Raw genomic sequence first — 17,890 nt, forward strand, 5'->3', positions numbered from 1 at the left:
ATTGTGAATTACTGAGTATTACCATCTGCATTCAACAAAACACATTGGCAAATAATGCAAATAAAAGGAGATTTATTCCAAAAAAATAAAGCCAGTATAAAAATATGTGGTCCACAACACAAAGTGTTGTAACAGAAGGTAAAGCAATGTTCCATGTTAGTTTTATAAATAAGTGCCAAGGCATTACCTGTTACATGGTATTTCCGAGGAAGAAAGATTTACAAGGAAGAAAAGCATCATAATTATAGCTTTGGTTCTCTTTTTTCACTTGTTTCTTTAGTGCAATAGAAGTGCTCTGAACAAGGCCTCCTTACTGTGAAAGGGAGGAGACAAGTGATTTACATATTTCTCATTTATCTCTATCAGCTTTTTAGATGTATATATGACTCCATACCTGCCACTGTGTTATTGTAAGAAGTGCTGTTGCGTGACGTGTGACTGACTGAACTGGCTAAACATGCTACTTGCACTGACCCAGAGACATTTCTAAGACAGCATGACAGTAGTTTTAAAAGTAATGCCTCCTTGCTTTTGCTGAGCGTCAGAACTAGTTTTATCCAGTGTTTATACAAACACAAATATGTGTCTCTGACCCTTATCTAGCCAAGCCTATTGATATCAGCATCCTCACCTAAGACCTCAGACCCTGCCTGTCTTATATAACAGATGTAAATGGAATTGTCTACACTCTCTTTCTGTACAGTTTTTCAAATCTGTTTCCTCCATAAATGACCCTCACCTCTCCCTGATCCTCTGAGTGTGTATATGTGTGTGCATGTGGTGGGGGTTGAGTTCCAGCACAGCCCCAGGTGGTCCTATTTCCCAGCACCCATCTGTGAATTCACAAGGGTGTAGTATGCCCCCTGCTGGTTGAGGAGCTGATGGTGCGTGCCCTGCTCCACTACGACACCATTCTGAAACACTGCAATGGTGTCCGCATTCTGGATGGTGGACAATCGGTGAGCCACAATGATACAGGTACGGCCCTCGCGAGCCTTATCCAGCGCCTCCTGCACTATCTACTCAGACAGAAAGAAAAGAGGATGATAGAGAGATCATTCATGACACTCATTTATGTCAAAGCAACAAATGTAGGATCTTTTCAATTAAGTAGCCAATCAAACATAAATCAGAACCTTTTCAGCAAATTCTAATGTACAGTCTTTCATAACAAAAAAGGACAGTCAACACTCATCAGTCCACTTTTTAAACGCAAAACTCCTGTAGCAAACTTCAATGAGGTTACAGTAAAGTTTTCCTTTTTAGGAAATTGTTTGTGCAACTATGGAGTTGCTAATATAGAGGAGACTTTGTATATTTGCTTGTGTAAATATATAAACTTTTGCACCAGCCACACTGACAAGTTAAAGTTTATTATTTTTGCTGTTATGAAAGACGACTGTGTATTAAGATTTGCCATAAATGTTGTGATTTATGTCAGATTGGGGGAAAAAATACAAATAAAATAAATAAAGCCCTGCTCAAACCATATGTATATTTATAAAAGAGTTTGGCCACTGCTGGTAAAATGAAAGTGAAAGTAAGTGAACTAATCCTCTACTAAAAATAAAGTGTTGTTGCACATGCCACATTCACATCTTCTTGCTATATATTTAAAAGGTTAAATTAAGCAAATACACAGAATACGTTACGTGTTCTGTTTGTTGTTGGCAAATGTACTTAAATGTAATAAAAATATAATAATAAAAAAAGATCACTGCTTGCTTACATACCTTTGGTCTTCAGTGTATGTACATTTGTGTACGTGTAAAGGGACCTTGAGCTTTGGATAGGCATTTAAAAAAAAGTAAAGAGAGCATGTGCTGCAGTTTTCTCTGTTCCATACCTTTTCACTCTCTGTGTCCAGGGCTGATGTGGCTTCATCCAACAGGAGTAGTTTGGGGTTGCGAAGGATTGCCCTTGCTATGGCGATACGCTGCTTTTGTCCACCTGACAGCTGAGTGCCTTTGTCACCTGCCTGAGTCAGGTATTTCTGCAAACCAGCATATACACAAACTGACTCAGTAAGAGGATCATTTGCAAGGGAAATGTAGAAAAACTACTATGCTTAAAATGTAAGAACAGTAAGCATTATCTATCTATATAGCCAATATGACACACAACCACAGCTTTTTATTCTGTTAAACTCACAAAAGTAGAACGATTATTTGCAGTGAAAAATGTAAATGGTATATTTAAAATAAAGAGATTGTAGTACTAGATTAATTCTTATATATTTCAAAATCAATCAATTGTACAGAATTGGATTGTATTAATTCTTCTCCGATATCAAAGAAGGTATTTTCTGTATTCGCCCCAATTCCAACACTGAGTACCAGATTCATGCCATTACTAACATTTATTAAACATTTTAATGTGAAATGTTGAACTATAATCCTTGTACTGAGTGTAACAGATTTCAGTACATCATTAAAGGTTAATTCTATAAATTAACAGTAATGCCCCTCTATGAAGAATTCAGAGATAAACTGAATTTGAGCATTGAAGGAACTAAGTAGATGTTGAAGGTATACCTGAGGCAGCCCCTCAATGAAGGTATGTATGTTAGCAGCCTTAGCAGCCTGTTCAATCTCGTCTTGTGTGACCTGTCTGCTGTTGTCTCCATATGCAATGTTCTCAGCCAGGCTGCAGTCAAACAGCACAGGCTCTTGGGATACGATGCCAATCTGGGAGCGCAGCCAGTGTATGTTCAGTTGCTTGGAATCGTTATCATCCAGCATCTGCCAATCAAAATGCAATCCTTTAATCAGCCTGGCTTAATGTTTACATCTACAATTATCTAATCTAATCTGCAAACATTAAATGTGTCTGAAAACTGAAATGCTATGTATGCCTGATATTTGCCTAAAGATTAGCTGAAGGCACCAAATGCAGCACTACAGTATTAAAATTTAATTACTTACAATTACATAAGGAATGACACTACACTGCAATACACTTGTTGACCACTACTAGGCATTATATATACTTATTCAGATCTTCAACAAGGCCAAATTACTACGCTATCATGTCCTGGGTATAACCTCTGGGTTTATGGCTCATTTTTGTACGTTAATTGCTGAATCAGCAGAAAGCTAGGTTGGTGTGGCGCAACAGATAACACCACTACCTGCCACTGAGCTACCACACCATGTGGGAGACTGGGGTTCGATTCCCGGTCTGGGTGACTATGCTGCACTACACCAATAAGAGTCCTTGGGCAAGACTCCTAACACTACATTGGCCCACCTCTGTAATATACGAGTAACCTTGTAAGTCGCTCTGGATAAGAGCGTCAGCTAAATGCCATAAATGTAAATGTAAATGTAAATGATACAGAGAACAGTATTTTATTGGGTCCATTTATTTTCCTCTAGTTTCATAGTTCCAAGAAAAAACACTTCATATATGAAAAACATTAAAGACATCAAATACCATTAAGGCAGGGTGATATATCTTATCAGCAACCTTGAAAATGGTACTAAGATCCCATCTTGTCACCTCTCGTTCTTTCCAATCTAAAGCTTATTCATTAACTTCTGTGAAAGAGACTGTCAGTGTCAATATACAAGAGGACGCATTTACACACCCCTCTCCAGAATAATCATTCAACTTACCACTGTGCCCCGCACTGGGTCATAGAATCTCTCCAGCAGCTGGATAGTGGTACTCTTGCCACAGCCACTGCTGCCCACTAGAGCAAGAGTCTGGCCCTTCTTGACCCTGAGCCGGAGGCCCTGCAGCACGGGCACATCCGGCCGTGAGGGATATTTAAAGTGCACATCCTGGAAGCGCACGTTACCCTCAAAGTGATCCTACACACAAAGCACACATTACAACAATATTACAACACATGTTTTTACATATACTTCATAATTACAGATTTAAATACATTTTATTATTAGGCTGAAGTACATAATTTGAAAGCCCAAGTGTAGGAAAATGTATCCAACCACTATGGGTAAAGCAACTGTAATGATGATACAATAAACATATCACATATCAGCAGTTCCTAGTGGTGAAGAGAGACCTGGGATGAACCGACTACAATAACAATACTCAATATCTTTACATAACAATAGACATGATAAGAGGCTATACAATCACGCCACTCATGTAATATTTTAAAAAAATGTAAGTGGCCAAATTTATTTGTGTAGTTTTAATTGTTGATTAACAAATGTTGCTTATTTAAAAGCCATAGAGTTGAGATATGGAGACAAACAGAGATAGCAAGCCAAACTATTGCATAAGACTGCATGCATGTAGTTTATGTTTATGTTTATGCTTAGACATGGGAATAAACTTATTTCCGAATGTATTTATTTTTCAAATGTCTAACGCACTGGAGATCACTGCCTAAGAAAACTGAATCATACAGTCATAATGACTGGAAAATATTTGCAGAAAAATTGGATCTGAAACAGCCAGAGCATGGTGCCGTGTGGACAGAGATCATGTCTCAGAGACAACAGATTAGATATAGTGACATAATGCAGAGAGGCCTCAGGCAAATATTGATTTTTCTAAAGACAGCTGAGCCTTGAGTGCAGTTAAAAAAACATCAGTGCTTGACAACTGAACTGTTTCATATTTCAAATGATGTTTGTGTGAGAGAGAAAGAAGCAAAAACAGAAAGCTCTGTACCGGCTGATCTCCCTCCTCGGAGTCATTATCGATATCTGGAACTCGATTGATGAGCATTAAGACGTGAGAAGCAGATATCTTGGCCTTGGCGTAGTTCGGAGTAAACGAGTTGGCTTCTCCCACCGCCATGGCTCCATACATCACTGCTGAAATTACACTTGAGACAAGAAAAAAAAGATTCTATTAGGAATACCATGGGAGTATTTGTAATAGAAAAATGGAAACATTTTGTTTAATACATTTTTAACAGACATGTCATTAATTCCTACCAGTGTTACTTAAAGATGAAGAGCTCCCTGCAGAGAAAGTATTCTAATACATTTGCTTTATTCACATGCTTTATACTCAAACCAGCGATCTGGCATTTACAGGAAAACCTTTTTCTGCTTTAACACCATGTACTGTAGTTTTCCTTAGATGGTTTAACCTGTGGCATGCTTTTCTCTTTTCCTAATCATTACCTTGACACCATGGGAACCTGCAGCCTTTGGCCCCACATCCTACTACTGTCTTACACACTCCATGCCTGCACCTGTGTTTACACTGCATATGTGTGTGTGTGTGTGTGTGTGTGTGTGTGTTGGGTGGTTGGGGGGGGGGTACTTTTTGAATTGGGCATTCCTCACACTTGACTAGAATGTCAAAATTGTATCTTATTATATAAAATTGTACTGATTGTAATTTTTGCACACACTTCTGTTGGTTATGTTTAACTTGTTTTAATGATTTATTGCTCTAAAGCAAAGGTTAGTTTAGTTAGTGTTGAGGGTGAATAAAGTGGAGGTGAGGGATTTGAGTAAAACAATGTATCAGAAAGCATTCAAAATTGCCCATGAAAAAGGCACTTTCAAATATTAATATAAGGCACTTTCTAAGATTCTTATTCTTGCTGTATTAGACAATTAAATTAAATAAAATACAGAATATTCAGTAAATAACTGCTCTTTCAAGTAGTAGGAGATTCAGTTAATGAAACATCATGGTCATATTAACTGCCAAACCCAGCAGGTTTCCACTATTATGAACTTACAGGTAAACACCCTCGAAATCCATCATCTTCTGCTCGATAAGCCAAGCACCAAATCTGAAGCAACCAGCATAGGCAAAATAGATCATCGCTTGGGAGAAAGAGAACGTCAAGCCAAAAATATGAGCCTTCTTCTTAGCATTCCTGGGAAGACGCACATACAACAAAAACTTCTTAGAAATTGTTACTATTTTTTATTTTAAAGTTTTACTTTACTCTTTTTTTTTACATCTTGTTCAATTCTAAATGTGTTGATGAGGTAAATAATAAGATAACATACTGGTAAGGCACAATCAGGTTCTGATGGTACAGACTCTCAAACTTGCTTTCTCTGGTCAGTGACACAACCGTGCGTATATTTTCTATGGCTTCTGTAGCAACCTGAGGATATGAGGGAAGAATGATGCTACATCCTTGCTATTCTGGTAAAAGGAAGCTATTACCAAAACAGTTTTTGTCAGGAAACAAGAACCACACAGTTGTCAGAACCGTAAAGTATCAAAATATGTAAACACACTACCTTTCCAGCAAGTTCTAACTCCTTCTTGTCCTTTAGGGCATGGCCTGCTAACATCTTCATCTGGATTGCCCCGGCAACAGCCATGATTGGCACGATGGAAAGTATAAGAAGGGTGAGCTGCCAGCCATATACAAATGAGATGATGATGGAAGTGCCCAGATTGGCCACATTCTGAGCCAAGGTAGCCATTCTCAACCCTGTTGCCTATCCACAGAGCATTCACAGTATGTTAATGCAATGTTTTTCCCCGCACGGGCCAATGTAAGACAGCAATTGTGCTCCAAAGGGTTAAAATGTATTAATGTATTTATTTAAACGCTAAAAGGACCTTTTTTTTATCTGGTTAGTAAAATGGGTTTAAAACGTCTTAGAATACAGAAGACAATAAGTAAACTCTAGTACTTTGATTATTCCTGTACTGTATAACCATTTCTCTTATTTCCTGCCTCTCTGAAGCAAGCTTCTGAATATCACTTATCATTAAGTTATGTTTAACATAACATTGAAGATCATGTCTTATCAGAGAATAAACAGAGATTAAATTTTACCATACTGACTTTAATCCATCATTACAAATAAACTAATTTAAATCATTAACACAGCTATGTCTGAAAAACACAATATTGCTTTCTATTTAGCCATAAAACACTAAAGTTATTATTTACTGTAATTTATTGTATTGTAAATGTTAGCTGCTAGTTTAAAATGAAGACAGAAAAGACTCACGCCCTGCACTTGAGCAGTGTCTGTAGCCAGCCTGGTGGTCAGAGCACCTACGCTATTCTTATGGTCATCATACCAGCCAAGGTCCTAAAACAAACACACACAGAGTCATATAGTAATTCACCCCTTAAAACTGTACTTTTGATTAGGAGTCGATCCAATATACATTTTTCTAATCTGCATGCAACCTGTTCTCTTGCTGATAAAAAAAAGTGTTATGTGATGCATAACACAGCAACACCTGGAAGGCAGAAGGGTTTATTAAGCTATTAATAATGGATTTTAAAAAGAGGTAAATTGTTGCCTTCCCAATGTTTAGGCTGTCTGGGTGCTTCATGCACTATATAATGATCACATTTTCTTTATGTATGTGTCAGAAAGACACTAAATACTTTTTTGTTATTTCAAAAGATATTTACTTCCAAATTAAATTAATAAAAAACTTTAAACGTCTTTGCACATATCACTTTTAGACATGCATACAAATGTTATAAATCAGGGTTCATACGCTTTAACCAATTTCAAATTCAAGGACTTTTCAAGTACCAAAAAACAAGAAATTCTAGGACCAAAAATTTCCCCATGATTTGTTTACAGGAATGTTTGGTTTGGACTGTCCAGGCTAGCTAGTTAACAACATAATGCACGTTCATGATACCAAAATTAAAATTGTTATTTTTCAACTATTCAGTACTGAATTTTAGCATGTTTATTTTTTATGACTTTCCAGGTTTTCCTCTATGAACCCTGTAAATGCATTAACAATTTTATTAAACTTTATGCTCACTTGTAATCATACATGTATGTAAATGTTTTGTGTAAGAATTGTGTTCCTGTTCATTTATGCCACATCAACCCCAATACTCAATATTTGGCCATTAAACAAACCTTTGCATATGACCAGAAACAGCTGACATGCTGTAGTAATTCTCACCTGTCTCATCATGGCTTTAAAGGCTCTGTACCTCAGCCTCATGGTCAGAATCTCACCAGCTTTACCAAAACAGTAACCCTGGGAAAGAGACAGAGAACGAGACTGAAGACTCTTTCATACATATCCACAGTAACAAATCAGTTAGCAGATACTGATAAAATGATTATGACAAGACTGTAAAAAAACCGATAAGCATTATCTATGTAGGAGGGCACACCTGCCTTACTGCTGACTGTCTAGTCCTGTCCAATGCTATATGAAATTGCAGTAAAAAAAAATTTATTCTTATCTTAAGATTTAATTTGTTTTTTTCCCCCAAATAAAAACTACTACAATTGTGGTTAGACATTTACATGCATTTATCATGGACATAAACTGTTTGAACTGTTCTTTTTAGATTTGAGGGGAATTATTGTACATCATGCTTCTTTCAATCATTCATATAAAATTCTTCTTTATATTTTTCATATAAAAAAAATACACAAGATTTAAATAAGAGATGTAGCCACTTTGCCATGGTCTGGAAGAAGATCCAAACTGTCACCCTCAAATGAGAAGAAAATTGGTTTGGATGGTCAGAAACAAACCAAGAACAACAACGGCACAGGCCTGCCATGAACTGGAAGCTGCTGGTACACCAGTGTTACTGTCGACAGTCAAGTAACTTTAAAGTCATAGACCAAAGACACTGTACCAGCAGTTAACCATGGTGATTGGAGCAGCAGTTTTGTTGCCCATGGCACTGCTACAATAAACAGTAAACCAAATATAGGCGCTCATGACCCTCTCGCCAGTTCACAGGTGGTTTGTTTCTTGAACCACTTTTGGTAGGTACTGACCACTGCATACTGCAAACACTCCACGAGACCTGCTGGAGATGCTCTGACCCAGTTGTCTAGTAATCACCATCTGACACTGGGCAAAGTCACTCACATTTATATCCATGACCATTTTTACTGCTTTTACATCAATTTCAAGAATTTACTGTTCACTTGCTGCCTACAAAGTGATATGGGGATGGCCACGCTACCATACCTGTAAGAAAAGTGCAACAAAGGAAACAGCCCCAATCACAGCGAACATCAATGAGAAAAGATTTGTCTTCTCTCTCACAACATTCTGATCTAATTCAGCAAACACCTGAAAGGAAAGAAGTAACATTTTAGAATTTTAGTTTATCAGAATTATGCGTCATCTTATTATTTGCCTCGGCATGTGACCTACAGCAATGATTTTGGAGAAGATGACAGCAAAGGCAGGTTGTATGCCACCATTGATGATGGCACAGAAGACACCCAGTACCATGTAGGGCCATTCAGTCTTATTCAGACTGAGAACTTTGAGGAAAGATACATCTGGAAGTTTTTCCTCCTACACAGAAGAACAAAAACAGCAAGATCTTTTTGTGCTAATGATGCTGAACTTCAAAACAAGACAGACAATAAAATGATATTCCAAAATGTGGGTATCCATCAGTGTAGTGCGTTTTACCTGCACTGATTCTTTTTTTTCATCATCTTTCTGCTTTTTCTCAGAGTCAGTAAAGCTCAGGGATTTCTGTCTAAAGAGAGTTTGCTCTGTCATGGAGCTGACAGAAGGGCTCTTCTCATACAGACCTGGCTCTTCTGCACGGTCATCTGTGGCCTCAATGCTATTAAATGTCTGAGGGGTTAAAATGGCACTCGTCAATTATGTATATTTGGGAGAGAGCAGGGCAAAAATTAATGCTTGGTAAAAGGCTACAGACTGTTTATGCAGATAAACAGGGTCAAAATAAACATGGTTTTGGTCATCGTTTTGTATTCTCCTAGTTGTTTGCCGGACTTCAAACAGATATTTGTCAAGATTTACTCTTAAATCACAGGTTCACACATTTTACTTGCTGGAAATGAAGTTTACATTTTTCTTAGTAGCAGAGATGTGTTGCTGAAAGAAATAATAAATAATATTTTAAAATGATTTAGCAGAAAACAAAAGGTGGTTACATTGTTCCCAACTCTCCCCCACTCCTTAAAGTCTGTAGCTACTGCACATATAAATTCATGTGAACTAAATCACTGTTAGTAAGATAAGTGGTAAACCCTGTGACCTTTTGGGACAGTACGTTTGGGCACATGCATTCTTTCTTTTTCTTCCAACACACCCACACACTGCTTCCTTCAATTCTCTCGGCTGTGTAAGGGTTTGCTCACCTGCATAGTAACAAGAGAATGATAAACTCCTTTCATCCCCATTAGATCATCATGTGTTCCCAGCTCTACAATTTTGCCATTCTGGAATCCAGCAATAACATCAGCATTGCGAATAGTGGACAAACGGTGGGCCACTATAATGGTCGTCCTTCCAAGTCTCACCTACACCAAAACAGCACAGAAAATCTATCCTGCCACTGTTGTAGTAATTTCTAAACTTTGGATATAGTTTTATGAAGCAGTAATGGTAATTGTAATTGGTATCATAAATTCAACAAAACTTCAATGCAGTGGTTAAAAGGAAACAAAATGATCCTCTTATTTAAAATTTGGTGAGGCATGTAAACATTGTCAAACAACTTTCAAAATGTACCGTTCACTCTCACATTTGGTCTATAAATGGAAATTAAGCTGCAAAATCAGTCTGTTCTGAAGTCACAAACATCAATATCAATATATCTGCCCTGTTAGCCTACAACAGGCTAGTCCACCAGGTTGCTTTAAAGTTCTAAGGAGGGTTTCAGCATGGACTGCCTCTTAAAAGCATGGTAACAAAACAGGCTGATTAATTTTGTATAATACAAACAAAATAATTACAATGGTATCTAGTGCATAACTAAATAAATATTATAAAAAGACTCTGGGAGCTTTCCACACTTCCAGAACTGTAGTAATCTCAATCATACTACCTTATCAAGGGCTGCTTGTACTATTGCCTCACTCTCTGTATCCAAAGCAGACGTAGCCTCATCCAACAGGAGGATCTTGGGATTGCGTACAAGTGCTCGCGCAATGGCAATTCGCTGTTTCTGCCCACCACTCATCTGAGTGCCCCGGTCTCCCACAAGGGTCTCAAATTTCTGAAAATGATTATTGATTATTGCTCAACTGGGTACACAAAGGATGCTAATGCCAGGAGAATCCTGCACAACACAATTAAGCTCTACAGCAACTACCTTTTGGGGTGTAATCTGGAATGTGACACAATTGTTTTCCCAAAAAGCTGCTAATGTTGCCAAAGTATCATGAGAATGTCTTACATCAGGGAGTTTCATGATGAAATCATAGGCGTTGGCCTCACGTGTGGCCTGCTCAATCTCCTCCTGTGTGACATCCTCACGGCCGTAGCGGATGTTCTCAGAGATGGTGGTAGCGAAAAGAACTGGCTCCTGACTCACCACACCGATCAGTTCCCTCAGACAGCGTATGTTCATAGTGCGAATGTCATGACCATCTATGGTCACCTACGGCAAGAAAGAGACAAAAAGCTGAGTTGAGTCATCTTGAGTTGACAAGAAGATTAGTACAGAAAAAACAACGCTAAAAGTCTGTCTTTGTATTTGTGTGCTGTTTTCTGCCACACTTTCTCCACTTTCTCTCTCCTCACTTTTCCCCCACCACTTACTGTTCCTTCTTGGGGGTCATAGAAGCGCTGGAGTAGCTGAACTGTTGTACTTTTGCCACACCCACTGCTTCCTACAAGGGCAATGGTCTGTCCACTGCTGACCTTAAGATTCATACTATTAAGGACCTACACACAAAAAAAAGACTAAGGTCTTTAGATTATTTCTTATTTTTCCTTTCAATGTTACATTAGTTCAATTTATTGTTGGCATGTTGCAAACATACCTTCACATCCATACGTGAGGGATAGTTGAAGTGAATGTTTTTGAATTCAATGTTTCCTTTAACCATGTCAGGTTTATAGCCCTTATCTGAGAAACTGTCGATGCTTGGTTGCTGTGGACAAAATACAAAAGTGTTTGGTATTCAGAAAACAAAAACACCTGTCATTTTTCTCCACAACAAATATTTAATTCGTTTAAAGGTTCAAGGTTTGCGTATAAAAACACATTTTGTCGAAGCCTGTTTGGACCGATGGTTGTTCAAATCTCAGTGGGAGAGCGGTTGTGATCTAAAGTTCTGGCTACGTTCATGGTGCGGCTAAAACAATGTCAGGAAGCTCTGTAGCCATACTTTGATTTATTTTGATTGGACTGGATGTGTTTCTGCCCTTTTATTTGTGCTCTGTCCACTCCCTCTCTGTCTCTGTCCACTCCCTGTGTTGAGAATGTTTGTTATAAATGGGAAACAGGGGCCTAAAAAAGGCAGGTTTGTGAACCTGTGTGTGTGTCAGTGTTTGTGTGCACACTAACTCCACACCCTAACCTCTTCTTTTAAGCTTCATCCCTTGGGAAGAAGCAGAAGACTGGGAGGAAGTTACAGGGAGGAAATCTTAGTGCTACAATGTTCTGGTGCAAGAATTTGTCAAACACACTAGTGACACGTGTAGGAATAGTTACGGAGTAACGGAAAAGTTACTAGTTAAAATAATAAGTCGAACAAACTGATTTCAATGTCTGATACACAGCTAATAGTAGTATCTTCTGAAAACTGAATGTGTCATTCATGTTTTTTTGTGGGTCACATATTGAAGTCTGACTTTCACTTAGGTCATCTCGTCTGTATGAGGAACAGTGCACTGGCTTACAGTTTACCTTTAGAAAGCAGAAGTAGGGTCACTCACATGATCGATGATGCTAAAAACCTTGTGAGCTGCTCCTCGTGCACTAGAGAACGCTTGGATATTTGGAGAGGTCTGGCCAATGCCGAATGCTCCGATTATGACAGCGAAGAAAACCTTGAAGAAAAAGGAAAAGAAACTGATGTGACCTGTGCAGCAATATGTAATCATGCACGGACTCTGAGAAATTTAATACTGTCTAAATTTTAGTACATTTCTGATACCACTGGTTTAGCGAATTCAGATTTATCTGTGCTTCTGTATCATATCCATGCTTTGCAATCTTTTACAGAAGATACTTTCAGTTAGCTAATCTATCTAAAATAATGAGCACTAAGCAAGTATCTTTAGTATGTTATATACCATTTGACACTCAGGATGTAGCATCAGTGTAACTCAACACTAATGTGTGACTATCATTAGGTTACAATTGTAACCTAATGTACTTACTGTTAGTAGATTCCCAACTTTGTACTCTCCCTCCAGAATCAGTGTGCTGCCATACCAGAAGGCCAAAGCATAGGATATGTAGATCATGAAGTATGTGAAACCCACAGCAATGTTCACCGTGACAGCTTTCCTTATACCAACATTCTTAGCATCCTCAAGGTTTTTTTCATACCTGTCAGGAAGAACATGAGCTGCATAAGCTAAATTACTATGAATCCTTATGCAGAAATAGGATGTAGGTGTACAACACTCCTTCTTGCTGTTGTAGTGTCTCCCTAAGAAACATCCATTTTGAACTGTGTACATGTTTTATGAGAGGGAAAGAAATGGGTTAATAGTATAATTTTCACTTAATTTGCACTTAAGTAATTTATAGTTAATATATTCATTCAAGACACACAGTTATCAACAGTCTTCTTAACATATGTGCACACACCTCTTTATCTCCTTTTTCTGTCCTCCAAAGGCAAAGACAGTCCTAATGGCAGACAGCACCTCTTCAGCCACAGCTCCAGCCTTTGCATATGCAGTCTGCTCTTTGGAGGTGAACGATGTCATGACCTAAAAATGAAGCAAGTGTTTACGTACAAACATTATTGGGAATGTAGTGGTGGTGGGACAACTATAAGAGATATGCTGACTGTCTTTCTTTATTCTTTTTTTCACAGATTTCTCACCTTGGCAATGATTGCTGCTGAAATGCCTAGCAGGGGGCTTATGGACAGAATGACAAGAGTGAGTTTCCAGCCTTTAATGAAGCCTATGATGAAGCCAGTGAAGAAGGTGGTAATAGACTGAATGCACATGCCCATCTTGTCTCCGATGCCTTCGTTGATCTTATAGATGTCACTGAAGACAGAACACGGTGCAAAACAGGTGGGGTCAGCCTGAGCAATTCATGTACTTAGCATATGCAAATTTATGTACTTAGCATATGCAAAGAACAGTTGTCACATCAGAAATTTAAGAATTATTGTGACAGGAAATATATATTTTTAAGGCTAAACAATTAAACAATTAAATAACAAATGTAAAATAATGAACTGGAAAAAGATGAAATAGGATGTATTTAAAATAACCTGATTTAAAAACTGAATCACTATGGGCCTGTTTACCAGAGATAGTTTAGGCATTGCCCTGGACCACACAGCACTTTAAATGCAAATTTTTCATTGAAAGGAAAGTATGGTCCAGCACTAGATTTAATCCCCATCCAGAAAACTGGTATATAAATGGGTGTCCATTAAGCTTTGTTTCATTCGTAAGAGAAAAAAATGTACACATGCATTGTCATAATGCAAATTATTTCTAGCTGATGGTACATATTAACAGATTATTTTTTTTTAATTAAAGAAATGCTTGAACATTAGACACTTGGTTTATTTTGAACATTCCACAATTTTTACACTACCAAAAGGCTTCTTACTCTGTGAGACGTGTGTTTAGCTGTCCTGTCTCGTTCACATCAAACCAGCCAATGTCCTGCTTGATGATGGAATGGAAGAACAGCTTTCTGAGCCTCTTTACCTGACGTCCTGCAGCCAAGGTCCAGAAGGCTACTTGCATGTAAGCTGCAAAAAGCACTATGCCTCCCATGGCGCTGTAGTAAAAAGCATATCTGAATGACAAAAAAGATGGCTGGTGAGTAAGCTTTATCAGAACACAGCAAATCCACATTGTTGTGAGTTATGAAAAAAATAACTCAGTAGTTAATTTATTTGCATCTCAAAAAAAACGTTTGTGGACACATCTTCTAATGAATGCAACCCATTGCTGACACAGATGTGCAAATGCACATACATAGCTTGTCTAGTCCCTATTAGGTATTGCCAATAGAATAGGACTCCCTGGAGCATATAAACATGAACCTATTGGCACCATACCTAAAGCAATTTTTTATTTGGAATGATGAATGGTGCACCATCCAATACTTTTGGGATAAGTTGAGGAGTTGGGGATCAGGTGGGTTGGTTATTATCCAACATTGTGACCTTACTTATACACCTTGCAACTGAATTCAAATCAAATCTTCACTGCAGTGCTCTACAATCTAATAGAAAACCTTCCCTAGACAGTAGAGATAGTTGCTCCAACAAAAGCACCTCTTTTTTAATACTCTTGATTTTAAAAGAAACAATGAATGAGCAGGTGTCCCAATACTTTTGTCCATATAATGTATGTAGGAGAGAACAATGTCACTATAAAAAGACAATTAAAAATAAACAAACAAAAACCTTTTACCTGGTCATTTGTTCTCCAAGCGTTTCATTGGAAAATACCCATGTGACATCTAATAAACAGAAAGCAGTAATATTTGTGGATTGTTGTAAAAAAACGTGTTCAGTTTCTAACTTTCTACATTATAGTCTCACTTATCTGAATGCATCCTCACAAGAAATCAACAGACAAGGCAAAGCAATCGAACATTAAATGCTTAATGTAAAACAGACATTTAATTTTACTCACTCTGGGGAAAAGTGATGTTTCCCATCACGTTTTCTGCTATTGCATTATCCATAAAGCTGTCGGTCATTTCTCCAAATACAATCACCATGGCAGGAAGCACTGCCCCATTGGCCATAGACATGATTGTCCCAACCAACATAAGGAGAATGTCCACACTGTCTGCATAACGGAACTAATAGAGAGAAAATGTAAATATAAACAAAGTCTAAACATATTTTTACTATCCTAGACAAGTTTGAAATGGCTCCTTGAAGTATCAGTTTCGCTCAAATCCTAAAAGAACTGGATTGACAATGAGCAAAACAACACACAAATGGTGTACTTCATTCAAATAGAATTAAATTGAAGTAACTCAAGCCTGATTTTAGCCTGTACACCCCTCATCCATAACACCTGCCTAATACTGAGTAGATCACAACAGATCTGACTCCACGAGAAAGCGTCCTGTGGTATCTGGCACCAAGACATTAACAGCAGACCCTTTAATTCATGTAAATTGTGAGACTGGGCCTCCATGGATCGCACCACTGATCTTTAGTTGCCCATGATCCCATTGTCGTTTTACAGGTGGCTCCTTTTTTCAACCACTTTTGGCGAATACTATCCACTGCATCCCGGGACCAGCCCACAAGACTTGCCGTTTTGGAGATGCTCTGAACCAGTTTCTTGTCATCATAATCTGACTTGTTAAAGTCCCTCACATCCTTACACTTGACCATTTGTACTGATTTTAACACATCAAATCCAAATGCCACTATATGCTTTTCACTTTACATGTCAGTGGTGTGAATGTTACAGCTGACTGGGTTAGATATTAGTTAGTATTTAGCCAATGTTAACAAATGCTGCTCCAGGCTTCAAAAAACAAGACATACTAAGCATGATTTTGTTCTTTAATAATTCAAACAGTATTCATGTCATGGACATCTGGACGATGGCTGACTGGGTTAGATGTTATTGGGTTTTTAGCTGGAACAGACAGTACTAGCAAATGAAGCTGAGCATGATCTTGCCATTTAATACATCAAATAATACTCATATCATACAGATAACCATATACATATAAATGATATAATAAAAACTGCTTCCACTTACTATTTCTAATGGTCCCACCACTGGAATTTTTTCCTCTTCTTTTTTATCAGTTTTCTTATTACTGGAAGACAATCTCAGAGTTAAACACTGCTGTGGACCCATCCAATACTAGCACTAGCATATATCTCATTTAACAACTGTGCTAAAGCGATTTTTAGGTTTACAGGCAAAAACATGGGTAGCATGGGTCTCAGCTTTAACGTTAGTCAAAAGGCTTCACCTACCTAACATCTCCATTCTGATCCTTTTTGGGGTTCTCCACGGGAAAGTCGTATTTCCTACCCATGTTTACTTCCTTGCTGAGTTTCTGGAGTGTTGCTGTTGTCAGGCTCTTTTTTGGCTTGATTTCTGCTTTCAGAGCAGCTGTGGAGGTTCCCCTGCTGGACCTGCAGCTGGAGGGATATGAGAGACAACTTTAAACGGTTATAAAACAGCTGGTAATTCATTTCATTCATACAAGTAATTTCATAACTTGTAAGCTACAATGAAAGTGAGCATGCTCTCACACAGCTGAATTTGCTGTAATTCCCCAGTCCACCTTAAACAGTGCAGCAGTTGCGTTCTGGCACATCAGGCTACCTGATGCACCATTTAAGGTGGACTGGGGAATTAGTTAACTCTAGCTAGCTACAGCAAGGCGCCAAGTTTACAACAATTATGCTATTATTTTTTGTATTTATTTTAGGTCACAAACAAACGTATAATCTGTCGTTTTAACGGTTTCATTCAGTCACGAGGCGAACTGCCAACGTCTAAGTGTCGGATATCATTTTATTTAGCTACTTAATTCAGTTAAAACACGTATATTTTGTTAGTTCACCCAATAAATAGTTAGCTACCGGTCCATGTTTTATTTAGTAACCGACCGAAATTAATATATTTAGCTATCTAGATATGCTAATTCCGTTTCTGCTCGCTTCAGCCGAGGGCGATGACCGTTACCTTGAAGGGAGCTCGCGCCCCTGTTCGTCCCTTGGCGCCGGTTGTCCGGCGCGCGCTGCTCTGCGCTGCTCTGCTCTGCTCTGCGCGGCGCGTGCAGTGGACTGTGACTGCCAGCCGTTAGCAGCGCTGTTTATAACAGGAGGGTTTATTATTACCGCGGTTACATCATTTACAGCCTCCTCTGTCCGCACTCAAAGACCTGAGACTCAAACCACCCTCCCCTTTTTTTATTTAATTTTTTTTTTTAACTTAAGAGAGAATTTGGAGTTAGTAATATTTCGTGCTGTATTTTACAGTATTATTTAAAGCGTATTTATTTATTTTTTATTTTTTTAATTTAAGAGAGAATTTGGAGTTAGTAATATTTCGT

General features: G+C 38.2%; 1 protein-coding gene across 1 annotated transcript; it reads right to left on the minus strand.

Moving 5' to 3' along the window:
• Positions 1-55: 55 nt before the first annotated feature.
• On the minus strand, positions 56-17,626 carry abcb4 (ATP-binding cassette, sub-family B (MDR/TAP), member 4). The gene is made up of 28 exons (XM_072692269.1): positions 17,521-17,626; positions 16,803-16,970; positions 16,579-16,639; positions 15,484-15,655; positions 15,259-15,307; positions 14,444-14,635; positions 13,695-13,866; positions 13,454-13,578; positions 13,018-13,189; positions 12,571-12,684; positions 11,673-11,783; positions 11,449-11,574; positions 11,084-11,287; positions 10,733-10,903; positions 10,044-10,205; positions 9,343-9,513; positions 9,076-9,222; positions 8,887-8,991; positions 7,852-7,929; positions 6,921-7,004; positions 6,195-6,398; positions 5,955-6,055; positions 5,678-5,818; positions 4,648-4,804; positions 3,618-3,815; positions 2,535-2,741; positions 1,847-1,993; positions 56-1,019 (listed from the first exon to the last, which is right to left on the minus strand). The coding sequence occupies exons 2-28, from the start codon at positions 16,862-16,864 to the stop codon at positions 816-818; spliced, it is 3,837 nt and encodes a 1,278-aa protein (XP_072548370.1). The 5' UTR covers positions 16,865-16,970; positions 17,521-17,626; the 3' UTR covers positions 56-815.
• Positions 17,627-17,890: the final 264 nt, after the last annotated feature.

Source organism: Salminus brasiliensis, chromosome 1 (genome assembly GCF_030463535.1).
Source record: "Salminus brasiliensis chromosome 1, fSalBra1.hap2, whole genome shotgun sequence".
Classification (NCBI taxonomy): Eukaryota; Metazoa; Chordata; class Actinopteri; order Characiformes; family Bryconidae; genus Salminus; species Salminus brasiliensis.